Source organism: Lathamus discolor, chromosome Z (assembly GCF_037157495.1).
Source record: "Lathamus discolor isolate bLatDis1 chromosome Z, bLatDis1.hap1, whole genome shotgun sequence".
NCBI classification, from domain to species: Eukaryota; Metazoa; Chordata; class Aves; order Psittaciformes; family Psittacidae; genus Lathamus; species Lathamus discolor.
Window position 1 is genome coordinate 84,896,022 of NC_088909.1, and position 14,334 is coordinate 84,910,355.

Below are 14,334 nucleotides of genomic sequence, written 5' to 3' on the forward strand. Positions count from 1 at the left end.
CTCTGCTCTTGTGAGACCTCACCTGGAGTATTGTGTGCAGTTCTGGTGTCCTCAACATAAAAAGGACATGGAACTGTTGGAACAAGTCCAGAGGAGGGCCACGAGGATCATCAGGGGACTGGAGCACCTCCTGTACAAAGACAGGCTGAGGAAGTTGGGGCTGTTCAGCCTGGAGAAGAGAAGACTGCATGGAGAGCTCATAGCAGCCTTCCAGTACCTGAAGGGGGCCTATAGGGATGCTGGGGAGGGATTCTTCGTGAGGGACTGTAGTGACAGGACAAGGGGTAATGGGTTAAAACTTAAACAGGGGAGATTTAGATTGGATATAAGGAAGAAATGCTTTCCTGTTAGGGTGGTGAGGCACTGGACTGGGTTGCCCATGGAGGTTGTGGATGCTCCATCCCTGGCAGCGTTCAAGACCAGGTTGGACGAAGCTTTCGGTGACATGGTTTAGTGCTAGGTGCCCTTGCCCATGGCAGGGTGGTTGGAACTAGATCATCTTGAGGTCCTTTCTAACCCTAACTATTCTATGATTCTATGAAATTCCAGGTCAACTGGTTACTTGACTACTGGTGGCCAGAAGAAAAGCCTGAATCTCACGTATGCGGTTATTCATTCTCTTGATAATTTAGACATGGTGTTTTCTCCAGTTAACATCAAGGTTTGAAAAACCAGTCTTTGCCTATGTGCCATAATGACAAAACACTTGCCAACTGCAACTGCTCCAATAAGTTATCCAAATTCTTAAGGCGACATGATTCTAGTATCACATCAGTGTGCCCCTTCCCACCCCACAGCTGCATTTCCCCATCAAAACCCCAAGGAGTATTTGTGCCTCGCAGTACGTCAAATCCCTTTCCAAAGCTGGCCTTCACTCCCATGTTTCTCTTACCTTAACTGCTCTTACTGCAAGTAAGTTCAGTTTGCCCGCAAGGAGTGCAATGCTTTGTGCTGATCCTCTGCCTAGAGTGAATTTAGCTGTATTTTTGCCTTTATTTCTTTTTCCCACGTCTCCCTTGCTTATACCTCCTCATAACCTCTGGCCTGTGTTATTCAGGAGGTCAGCTTATCATATTAGACCTTTCTGGCCTTAAAACCTATGAATCATGTGTTGCACTGTCTGCCTCCCGGCTGATTATCATCCTTCCCACTCTCATTATTTTGTTTTCTACCTCACATTCTTCCTCACTGGTGTTAATCTTCCCACTGATTTTTTTAACCCCATCTCAGCAATAAATAAATCCATGCAAATATGAATCTGAATTTGTGGCTTTTGTTCACTGCATCACCTCTTTCTCCTCTTACTCCCCATCTGAACATAAATAGTAGCCAGAATGCCAGGAGTTTTGTATTCTTTGCATTTTATGTCCTTTCTACTTTAACCTCCACTACAGAAAGTATGTGTTAACTGATGGCCTAGGAGTGAAGAAGGGTTTTACTAAATGAAAGACCTGAACAATCAAAGGAGCAGGAGGGGCTGCAGTTGTTGGTGGTGAACAGAAGCTTTATCACTCTGCTGTAGTTAGGAATACCAACAGCTACCTGTCCTTGACATGCAGTAATAGCTTATATTTTTATGCACAAATACACTTAGAAGAAATTTAAGCAGAGAAAACAAATCACCCTACTCAAGACTTTCTGCCACCTCTTAATGGATCTTTACATTAAGATTCCAGCAGGGAGAATAGAGAAAGGTCAGCCATCAGAAGACTTGGCAAGCAGAATTCTATATTTGTTATATTAAAACATATGTTGTCAAGCTAACACCATACTCAACATGCTTATATACAATACTGGGACAAAAAGCGCCCCAAACTGGTAGCTTATTTTTACATATAGCATCAGCAAGAAACAGTGGTTTTCTTGTAACACTTTGCACTTTTACCTCTTTGCCCAGCTTAAATCAGATTTACTGTCCCTGTATTTTAGGATTGCCTTAGGTCATGTGATCATGTTAATATAATGGACTACAAGCATTATTGTCAAATCCTCCCAGTTTTTATACATTAATTTTATTAGACATCTTGTAACAAAGAAAACACATCAAACAAAAGAGTAATTCAGTAATTAACAGTCAAAAGTCTTTCACTTTTCAGTGAAAGTGGATTTTGAATTAACATTTCCTTCAAACCAGTATGCCTTTAGTTTTGTTCTGCTGCTGCAGCTGTTGCACTGCTCAATTTTCTCTGTGTGCAAAGTGACCTTTATGAAATAACTGCCACTCAGTAGCCTTTAACTTCTTTTCTGACTTCTAGGCAACCTGCATTTCTTTATCCTTGCAGCCCACCAAGCTACGTTTGCTTATGCATTCCAGGGCACAGTACCAGCTCTCTGCACATCAGACCCCTCTCCCTTACCTAGAACACCTTCTGTTTAAGGCACTAATCAAATCTCGCCTGAACAGCTCTTCACACTCCAGCTACTGAGCTCAGTTTTATGTGGTGACAGGAGATACTTCTCATCCCATACACTTTAGTTAGTATATGCAGGTGCTATTATTTAATCTCTTCTTATAATTCAGAGAATGAAAGAGCAAGAATGCCATTTGAATGCAGATCACTCTCAGGACTATCAGATGTTTTATAAATACACTACTGAGGCAGAGTCACATACTGTAAAATTAAAGCAACTAGAAATCCTCCAGAGATCTGGTGAGTAGCTAAGATATTGTTAGATGGAAAGAACTGTGTTTCGCAAACAGGCTGACTGTATTTCCTGCCATATGCCAGCACATTTTCTATCAGAAAGATTTGGCTGGAACGTGAATGGAATTTCCCTGAGCACTTCTAACGGCTAGGACTCCTCTTTTAACCTCTCTCAGCACTCACCCCTTTCTCAAACATTTGTATGCATCCACACCACATAAAACAAAGCTGCTGGTGATTTTCAAAGCTGTCCATCTTGATTTTTCACCTAACCTAGCAGCTTATGCTATTACACAAACACGTGTAGACATTTCTGACAGCACATGCGCAAGCAGAGGGGTTCCAAGTTCAGGTGTAGGAAGTGACTATCAGTACTTATACCCATCTTGTTCTGTGCAGCCCCGTCAAGCATGGACAGCCCCTGAAATCAGTGGAGTTTCATACAGAGATATCAAGTTGTAATATAATTCACAATGAGCACCACTAAGTAACAGTCCTTGTCTACTTCCCCATTTCTTAATCTTACAGGACAAAATTCAACACTGACAGTTATCCTCACCTGCTACAAAGTATTCCCTTGTTCCTCATTTACCCAAACAATCGCTCAGGTAATTCCAAGTGCTGGTCAAATTTATAAACATGACAACAACAAAGCACTTAGTTTTAAAACCTCAAATGTTTACTTTCAACTGACAGTGAAGAAAAAAACTGTTAGCACTGAAGAAGTCTTCAGAATCCAAAATCTTTACATCCTTTGTAGAAATTCCAGTACTTTTCCATTGCAGTGCATGGTAGAAATTCCTCTTTGGGTACCATTACTATGTCATGGAATTGAAGAAAATGTGCCAGTCTTTCCACTGAGTTGAACTGGACAGAAGAGCCTATTGAAAATGAATGCAAATGATTACAAACTGTATATAAAGTAATGGAAAGCAATCAATCACTGGCACTATTATCTAGAAAGGTGTTCATATCTTATTAGAACCACTTAAGCATTAGCCATCTGTAACGGAATCTGTAATGTGCCCTAGGAATCTTGTAGTTTTAAGACCCCGGACATCTTATCAGTATCTCTCACTTGCACCCAGACTTAAGTGAGATAATGGCCATACTACATGGTGCTCAGGATGAGAATTCAATCGTCTTGGTCATTTTCAGTTATGTATCAGGAAAATGCAGTTGTTATTCAGCATTGCTTGAATTTCACGTATTATATCCACGAGGGGTAAGTTTAGTCTACTTCCCCAAAATTAAGGAATCATTCTAACAGAGAATGCACTTCTACAGTCCCTAAAAGACTATATATAAAGGAAGGCGTACACCTGTAAGCAAGAAATTGCATGACTGAACAATGGTTATCTGCAATATTTAAATATCTGCTGGACCGAAACAACTATTGCAATGCACAAACTTAAGGCCCTTGTGTCAGTGCACAAAAAGCTGAACTTTTACTTTTCACTGTTAAAATCAGTAACAATATTATCACTGTGAAGATCCAGCAGGAAGAAATTTTACTAGACATTTTCTCCTTTTCTCATCTGAAATTTTTCTTCATTTTCTCAAATGAAAAAATTCACATTTACTAGACGTAACAGCACCAACTCCAAAAGGCACCGGACTGTAGCTTTCAGTCACTTGCTTTTTTTTTCATCATTCATCCACACATTCTCCCCTTGGTACCGTTGCACAAAATATCAGAGCTCCTAAGGTGCCATAACCAGCCTAACACGGAAACTGCCAGTGAGGGTAGAACGTAGATGTAGCAGATGTTATCAAGAGAGGAAAGGCTCTCATGAAAGTAAGGACAGCTTCTGATTGTTGTGTTGGTTTTGGTTTGTTGTTTGGGTGTTTTTTTCAAATACAACAGTGTTCAGATGCCAGACTGTAAGCAGTGGAGAAAGGCCTCATTGTAGTGCTTTGAGTACAGAAGTAAACTTAGTTAAGGTGAGGTGCACACAGGCAGGGTCTTTCTCTGCTTTCCTATCCTTGCTGTCTCGTTAGGTGCTCTCAGTTTTCTGCCATCTTCATGAACTACAAGATCAGGTATCCATCAGTATCAATAACTGAATGAGCTTTTTTCCCATAAATCTGGGAAAAACATGTCACCTCTTAGTACTTGTTCCATGCTGCTTGTCAAGGCTTTTCTGTCTCTGTTGGCATCTATTTTAGCATTATATTTTTGAAACTATCCTAAATTGTGTTTCCATTTTGTTACAGCTTTACAAGACCTTGTCTCTGTGGCTGCTAAGAATCTGAAAATTGTATTTACAAAGAATTCCTGTTAGTGGTGCAACCTTATAAATGTCAGACCAAAGTCTCCAGTTGCATAAAGGTTAGTCACCAAAGACTCACACTTCTGTGCAGAGTCACCATTTTATGATCATTAAAATAGCCCTTTAAAGATCACTTTTTTAAAATAGCTTTCCTCCTTATTTTTCCAAGCAAGAAAGTGCTGGAATTACACAGAGATATGGTTAAGCATTTTGTAATTATTTTACTTGTATAAAATTAATTTAAATGCTTTTGCAGTTTAAGCAACATATTTGAGTCAATTTACAGGTATGAGTTAATCCAGTTTCAATATTTCTGTGAAACAAGAGTGTTATCATATCTGAGGGAAAGACGAACTGATTTGCAGTATCAGTTTGTATCAGCAAAGTCAGAGTAGTATCAGCAAAGTCAGAGGAGATTTTATTCTTCTGACTCAAATGGATCTGGTTCAGTGCAGCTAGTCTAGATGTGGGCTACAGATGAGTAAGCAAAGAGAATGACACACTTAAAGGCAACAGCATTTGATCTAGAGTAAAATACAAGGGAGTATTTAGAACAAAAAGCTACCTTAAGAGTTTTCAAGTTTCTTGGAAACTATCCACACTCCTCTCAAGAACTTAGAAACAAAGAAGATTGGTCACAATCCAGACTCTCAATAGTCCTTGTCTATTCAAACCAAGTAAGGTCTTGTAAATTACAGCCAGCGTCTCGCATGAGTATTTTTGGATCCTCTTATTCGTTAAAAACCTGCTGCTGAATTGAAGCACATGAGTTCTGCCCATGCTGGTGGTAATTTTGAAAATAACTTTTCTGTCGACTGATCAGGACCTGGTATCTTGTAAAAAGAGATGCCTGTGGACAGACTGTCACTGTAAGACTAGGTTCTCACAAAGTACTATGCTTTCCCGTCTTGTTTTAGTTTTTTGTTTCTCCCTGCTCCCCTCCTCCCTCCAAAATGCCTTTATTTTTCTCTGGGTCTCTCCACAGTTCTTGATTCACTTCACGTGACACAGATCTTTATTCTTTTTCCTCCTGTTGGAGGAATATGCTGGGGGCCAAGGTCTCCGCCTTTACAAAACCAATCAGTATGGAGTGCTATTTTTCTAATACTCACACATATCATGTCAGTCAAACACCTGAAGTTAAGGTGTCCATCCCCTAAAAAATACAAGCCAGCAGGGATTTTGGCTAATTGCTTTGTGATCATCTGTGTCTACCTCTATCCAATTTTGAAAGCACTTTTTCCCCCTGAGAATTAATTTATCAAGTGATCCTAAATTATGCATGGTGCATTTTTTTGCACTGGTAGTAATGACCCCCTGAAAAAAAATCAAAGGTTATTTATAACATCTTGTTAAATAAATAAATCATTTGAGTTTGGAAGCTACCTAATGGACTATAATGACCAGATACTTCATAGTACAGCTGTAACAGTGCCAGAAGGACTTAGAGCACCTTCTGATAGTACCTTAGCATACAGTTCATTCCTTCACATATCAGACACGAGTCACCATGAAAGATCTGTAGGCTTAGTTGATCATTTGCCTGCAACTAGAGTTTGCATAGCAATAATGTGGAACTTAATTCAAACTTCTACTACTCACTATTCTGCTGCTTCTAGATAACATGCTAGATTTGAAAAAGTAACGCATATATAGTGGAGGAAGAATAGTATTCCTCAGAAGTTCATTCTGCTGTCCTTCAGTGAGACTGGCAAAACCAATGTCATAAAGCAGAAAAAGAGATCAGGTATATAGACTCATTCTTTGAAAGTATTTTATAACAATGGCCTTTCTTGTTAAACTCTGTATCTGCATGGAAAAAGGACTTGTGGGTATGATTAAAGATCAAGAATTTATGAATTTTATTCTAAAGCATCAGTTTCAAGGTTTATGCTGACATCTCTGATTATTTTATGTTTCATGTAGCAGAAACTATTGTTCCCACAACACAGATCTGAAGATCTTACACTTTTGTGAGAGACAGAGTTAGGAAATCTTTGATTCTAAATGTCTGAAAAACTAACAATACTGCTTTACAGCTTTCTTGCAAGTGTTGCCTACATAAGTGATATAAATACAATATATTATTCCCCATTAAAACGTATGGCTACATCATAATTTTATACAGTAATTGTTTTCTCCTAGATACATTTGGTATATGCCTGTTAGGCAGTAACAAATATGTTATATAATAGAATACATTCTGAATTATTATTCTTCAGGGTCCTTGAATTGGTGTATTAAGATACATTTTTTTATTTAGCAATGTGGGGAACTCAAAACTTCCAGTCTCTTACAGAAATCCATCAATGTTGCAATATTCTATCAGGAAACAAGAGAACAATTTAAATCTCAGTGACTCCTACCTTCTTTAGTATAGCTGCAACATGATTTTTTCCTTAGAAGGTGAGAGAGGTATGATTGACGTATATGCAAAATACCAATCAGGAAATGTATACATCCTCCCACAAAAGAATCTACATTCAACACTGAATTTATACAGAAATAAAATATAATAAGTACTTAAAAAAAAATACTAGCTTATTCCATTTTTCTCACACAAATATTTTTATACAGCTTTTTAAAAGGCCTTTGAGTTTCTCCATGAAGTCAGTCACTCTATTTAAATATCAAATACAGAGTTGGAATTCAACAACAACAAATGCATACACTAGTATCCATTACTAAAAGGCACTAAGACTGCTTTAAAATTATTCACAGGAGATTATTTCTTGGTATGACTAGCAGGGTGCACATTCACACCATACATACAACTTTTTGAGTTATTATTGTATACTTGATTACATAATGATTCACTTGTATAATCTTTGGAAGCAAAATACCTGGATCTCTGAAATTATTTCTAACCATTTTATAAAATATGATTTTAATGTGCCAAGATAGTGGATAAAAAGCAATTTCAGGGCCAACCTGGAGTAATTAAAACCAGAATAGTTTAAATTTTTTGCAGTTTATAGCACACCAAGATGCAGACTTGAAGAAACTAAAGACAAAAGTATAAATTCAGTTTCAGCTCACGTCAGAACAGCGATTTGATAGAAAAAACAATAGCTCATGTTTTTCATGCACTGATAAAATCTACAGGAGTTGTGACTCATTCAGTGGGTTTTATGTACAGCCTCAGAACTTCTAGAGCTTTCTCCTAGACTGTTATCATGTGTTGAATTAAAGACAGTATTGTTTTGTTTAGAAGCTTCGTCTCAATTTTGCTGTAAGTCACTCCTGAAAAATGTCCCCCAAAGATGTGTAACATAATCTGAATGCTCACCAAGGAAGATCATCAGGTAGCCTCTTAAATGCTTTCATTTGACATGACATTAGCAGTGTGTGGTGTCAAAAAAGTCTCTCTTCTCTGTTTCAACTGAAGCAGTAGCTGAAGCCACTGCCTCTGAAGCTTGCTGTTCATCACACTGCCTTTCTTTTATTGCTTTCGTAAGTCAGGTAAGAAAAGATAGATGTATTCTAGGAAGATTATCTACAACGGTTCTGTTTGTCTTAGTCTTCTCTTGGCTCCATGGGAACATCAAAGCAGATGAAAAATGTTACAGTGCAGCTGATGAGGTAGGAAGATGGGTCAGTTATCAAAATGTTTCTTTTACAACTTGCTCCACAAAGTAAAAAGGCCAGAAAGCCAGTGCTTAAAGCTCTTGACTAGGAGTTCGTTTACTTTTAGCCAGGCTTCTTAAGGAAACATGGTTTCTGCGTGCAACAAAAAGAAGCAATGGTTGCAAGTTTTAACAAGTAAAATTCCAACTAGATATGTGGGGAAAAAAAACACCATGATCATGCTTAAGCACACGTATACCTTGTATGGACATGTTACCGAATGTCCACCCTTGAAGATATTCAGAACTTGACTGGACAAGGCACTTAAGCAACCTTACCGAACTTGCAAGTTAGTCTACTTCCAAACAGAGGTTGGACTAAAGAACTCCAGAGGCCCCACCTAACCTACATTAGTCTACGGTTCAGTGCAGTCACACTATCACTTTTCAAGTAGTTCCCCAGTTTCACAAAAACCTGACTGATAGATAAGAAACTGAAATGAAATTCTTAGAACAGGCTTCCATGGGATGTAGTCCTCGAGAGCTGCTCTTTTTTAAACTTTTTTTGCCTCCTAAAAAGTGAATTTTGTTTGGCTGTTACTGGCCACATAGCTGAACTCTGAGTCAGTCATGCATCATTCTACCTCATACCTTGCTGATAGTCAAATAAGAGCACATGAAAGATTTTGGAAAGGAAAAGTGTGCAGAGGGAGGAAGCCTATACTTCAGTTATGGCATTCAGAGTTACTGGAAAATACATCTTTGTAAATTCTACTGACAAACTATGCATTGCTTTTTAAAATATGCAAGTACTTAAAGGTAATGCCTGCAATTTTGAAGTACTGGAAGATACTTGCAGATATTTTGTCTGCAAGACATGAGGATGGGAAAACAGTATAACAGCTGCTGCAATTCGAGATACCTCAGAGAAGGAGAAAGATTATGGATTGAAGTCTTTGCCTACAATCTCACTTTGCTTCCAAAGTGAAAATACAAGGAAAACACAGGTCATCTCTGTCTTCTACAGTCACATAAATAGCGGCATTGTGTAGCTGATGAGTATACTGCTAAAGGTAACAGGGAAAACATTATTAGATGCAAGTGTTTTGGTTTTGTGCTCTTTGTTCTTGTTGGTTTGTTTTTTGCTTGGTTTGGTTTGTTGGGGGTTTGTGCGGTTTGTATCATGTTTTGGGTTTTTTGTTTTAACATGTCCAAGTAATTCTCCTCTTCCATATTATTACCACCATTATTGATGGTGATGATGAGCCACTACTTCAGTAATTCTCAAACAAAAAAAAAAGAGATATACAGGATTGAGCTCTTTTAAGGCATGACATTTTGTTAGAGAAAAATAAAATAAAATAAAATTAACCTTGGTGTTTTTAGTTTGAATCTTGCTTTTCAATCCCTGAACTACATTAATCATCTTTTCCAACATGAAAGTAAGAATAGTAAAGTTTTCCAGTGAAAGTAGTTTCTTACATAATGTCTGAGCCTGAGCAGAATCTGGGGCTCTGAACAGAAGGTACTATGCAACACAAAATATATTACGAGTTTTCAACAACAGGTAGTATTTCTTTGCATTACAATTACATGGAGTTCTATACATATTGCAAGAAAAATATACTACAATGGGTTAGGTTTGTTGCTTGGACTACTACCAAAGTAATATCTTCATCCAGTTCAAAGACGCACATGAGATCCCTCTTCTGAGGAGTTTACAATTCAAAGTCTAATGGCAGCTTCTTGCAAATACATACATGCGATGCTTACTTACTAGTGGCCCAATTTTACACCTATCTAGGAGGTATTGAAATACTTAATAGCTTGGTTTCATTCTACTGAAGCGATTAATTTGGATTTAAATATTCTTATGCCAAGTCAGCAGTTTCAGCATCACAACTTTGTATTGGTGTGCAAGATGAGAAGTTAAGACTGACTGGCAAGAAAGCTGAAATTTAATTACTCTTCTAACATTTTCAGGACTAGTGAAGTCCAGAAAGTAAAGTAGTTAAAAGCCAATTTATATATCTGAGTTTTATAGTCAGAATTTATTAGTGTGAAGTAAAGCGGCAATGCCATTGTGTATCTGACTGGTTCTTTGGAAACAATTGTAGAAGGCAAACAAATACAGCAAATCCATTTATGGGCTATGGGGCTTCTCATGGCATTTCCAAAGCTTCATTTAGAAGATTTCACTTTCTTCACTTCATTAAGGACACTCAATGAAATAATCACCCTGCGGCACTCACTTTAAAAGGAATTCCCTTCTTAAGTAGGAGTTTGCTTTTCATAGTTTGCTTTCAAAAATATTTTTGGTCAGACCATGAAACCTGAAAAGCTTCTCCTCAGTACTGAATGAGAAAGGTTTAGGATCTGTAAGACAGAGATGTAGAAACTGGGCTGGTGGTTTTTAAAGGTTATACAGCATGTTTAGCACTTTCTTCCTTCAATTAACAGGGTTAATTGTAGTAGTATAAACCAAAATGTATATATGGAAGAACATTTCTGTGTATTTCCAATTTACTAATTTTTGTCTTATTATGCATCTCTAATTTTGCATAATCCCCACTGTCAGTGGTTACCTTTGCTACAAATGGATTTGTTATACAGGCTTAGGATTGCAAGGGCCATATGTGCTACAAAACCATTATCTTGGTAAGCAGAACTATATCTAGTAACTATTTAAGAAAACATGAATGTGGCTGTTCATCTCTTCAGCAGAAAAACATAATTCCTATGAGTTTTAATTTTTCCAATTCATTTCAATCTGGGTTGATACATAGATTTGAACATCATCTACTACATGATCTATTTTTGTAACTTCAAATACCACCTCCCTCCAAATATTCTGCCCTGGTATTTAAGACACTAAGTACTTGCTTCTATAAAAAAAAAAAAAAAAACAACAAACAAAACAAACAACCACAAAAAAACAACAAAAAGTGGCATAACAAAGCATTTTTTTCACAGGATTCACAGACTCAGAGTTTACTTAATCCTTTGTACTGTAGCTGCAGGGATAGACATATAGAAGCACAAGGAGTTGCTTTAGAGTGTGGCTACACTTTCAGTTTGCAATGGCTGACACCATTCTTACTGTCTCCCACAGCAGATTCAACTCAGCACTTGTTACCCACTTCAGTGTAGAGCGTTACCCAGCACCGGCCACAGTGGGGGTTTGAGCTGGCTCCTCTGATTTTGCACAGTGGTCAATCAGGTCATCCCTCTGCGATGTAATTAAAGGTAGGATAGGCAAAAATCCTGGGTCATAGTGCAGGAAGTACTGTTCACATCATACAAATATTACAGATAGGGTTTAACGTGCAATCAACATAAAAATGTAACACTGAAACCACAAAGTTACAAGCTCAGTCAACTCCATAAAGATCAGAGCATCTTCAGGAATGGTTTCACTCTTCCCTTTAAATTAGATTACATGAGATTATTCAGCAATGCTTTTGTATCATATTTCTCCATCTAAATCCAGAAGGCATTTGTCTATGCTATTATTTTGTGGTGATATTTAACCAAGTATTTAAAATAATATGGAGTCATTTTGTTAACTACATTAAAACAACAAAATGTTTCTCGTTTGGACACAGGAGAGTTGAATATATTAAGCTCTGAAAAATGTCATTCAGATGACCCATGAGCAGAGTTGTAATTTCTCCCCAGCTCTCTTTCTCTCCCTCACACAAATCAATTCCATGCCACCTACTTTCTTCTTCCTTCTGTATCTCTCATATAGCCCTTGCACTCATCATTAGGCTTTTTAGGCAGATAAAAACAGTCTTACTCTTAAAATTCCCTGGTAACAGCTCCTTCTCTTTCAGGGCATGTTTGCGCAACTTCTGTTTGTGGTAAAGATGGGGGTTTTCACTGCATATTGCTTAAGTCAAAAGTCCCAAGAGGCTGAGCAATAGGGACAGTACCAGGACCCTGATGGTGCTGGTTGTGGTTGCTGGGATCCCTCATGATAAAATTCTTTCCTGAGAGCATAAGAAGATCAAGACAACTTTGTTCTAAGAACAAACAGTACTGGTTAATGCTGATGGTTTCATGGTTTAATATGGAGAGCAGTTCGGGGTTTTATTTTTCTTAAAGGTAAATACTGAAGTTTTCACTTAGCTTTATGCCACCTAACACATGTAAAGGCAGACTTTCCTTTGCTCCTTTACCAGCCCAGCCATAGCTGCTATAAGATGACTGCTTCACTTTTTTTAAAATATATGTCATCATTGATAAAATTACATTAGATACCACAAAAAATGAACTTGAAAAATAGCCTACTAAATATATGTTTCGCTGCTTGTCTCAAGGAAAACAGAAACATATAACACATATGATCACAGCAAAACTATTCTTACTTGCTTTCATGCAACCTTATTGAGTTCAGCTACTTACTTTATTTGATACCTGAAAAAACATTATCATAAACCTTCTCAAACAGGCCCCGTGGTTCAGCCATTAAGAAATCATCTGGATTCCCTTGAAAACACACTTTATTCCACATAACTTTGGGGTCTTCCATGAACTAAAGGTGAGCAAGAGTTGTTCTAATCTTTACAGGTGGCTAATAATTATTAAAGGCAACAAGAGATTGCCAGAGCACAAGAATTGCACTAGTTATGCTGCTTCCCAAAGACCATCTTCCTGAAATAGCAGTGTACAAAATGAATGTACAGATTACATTTTTCGTAACAACTGGATGTGCTTTTATTTTAAGTGACTTTGCTGGAATTTCAATGTGAAATGTCTAATGCCAATATCTGCTCTGCAACTTACATCTGTTTTTCAGCTGACATCCACCTATTAACATGGCATGTTATTCTTGGTCCTTTTTAGCAAACATTATGTCATCATTACATGTACCAGAAAGCACAGAGGAATAAATTCCAAGCCACATAATCACTGTTTCTTTTTCTTTCCTATATACAGATAGTCTAAAGTACTGTTTACTTTCATGATGTTTAGTTCTCACTCAGGCTTGAATTCAGTAATTCTTGCTTTCTGCTAGTGCAATCCTAGAAGAGACTAAAGGTGCAGGCTCAAACATGGGGCATAAAGTGAAATTTAGTTAGGAATTAGGTGACTAGTTCCAAAACTGCAATCTTTAAAGCTTCTGTTACATACCTACATTGGTCTGGGACTACTTTACTTAATGTGCTCTTCAAGTTTTTTGTGTTAACATTCCTCAAGTATCTAAAAATCTGCTGCTACACTAACCTTGAAGCACTCTCAACCAAGTGTAAAGCTAGGACACTTCTTATTCTAGCAGCTACAGAAGAGCAATTCCTTAACCTGTCTTTGCCTAGGGACCTTGATTTGGTCAAGATTCTTAAAACATGCTTCCTAAACTGGGCTCTATACAAAGTTCAGTGGTAGCTGCTTCTTTTTTGAAAAAGATCACTGGACACAGCCACTGCATGTATAATTTTCTTCCCTCTTCATACAGTAGCTCAATGAACACTAAGCTAAGATATGGGAACCTGGAAAGAGTGTGTGAAAGGGGTATTTAAAATAATAGGGGTATTTAAAATAATAGCATTCTCCTCCAAAAATGCTCAAATTATGAGGCCCCATTTTCTTTTTAAATGATGTTCTGGGATGCATAGAAAAATTTCAATTCAACAACACAGTAAAAAAAAAAAAATGATTTTCTACAAAAGCAGGACGAATAAAATACACACGCGTTTTAAGCATATTATAAACAGTGCCTCAGAATGTCCCCAAGCAAGTGGAACAGAATAGCTCACACCCACACCAGCAAACCTTCCTGCGCTTTCAAGCAGGCTGGCTATAGGCGAAGTGCCTGTTGGGAACTGCCCCTGGAACAATCTAACTCCT

The 14,334-nt window shown here is 37.7% G+C and overlaps 1 protein-coding gene across 1 annotated transcript in view; it reads right to left on the reverse strand.

Moving 5' to 3' along the window:
* Positions 1-1,801: 1,801 nt before the first annotated feature.
* Positions 1,802-14,334, reverse strand: part of ANKRD31 (ankyrin repeat domain 31) — a 68,699-nt gene continuing 56,166 nt past the window's right edge. The window contains exon 24 of the mRNA XM_065664084.1: positions 1,802-3,526. Within this exon, the coding sequence (XP_065520156.1) occupies positions 3,375-3,526 (152 nt within the window). The 3' untranslated portion in view covers positions 1,802-3,374. The remainder of the gene's footprint in view (positions 3,527-14,334) is intronic.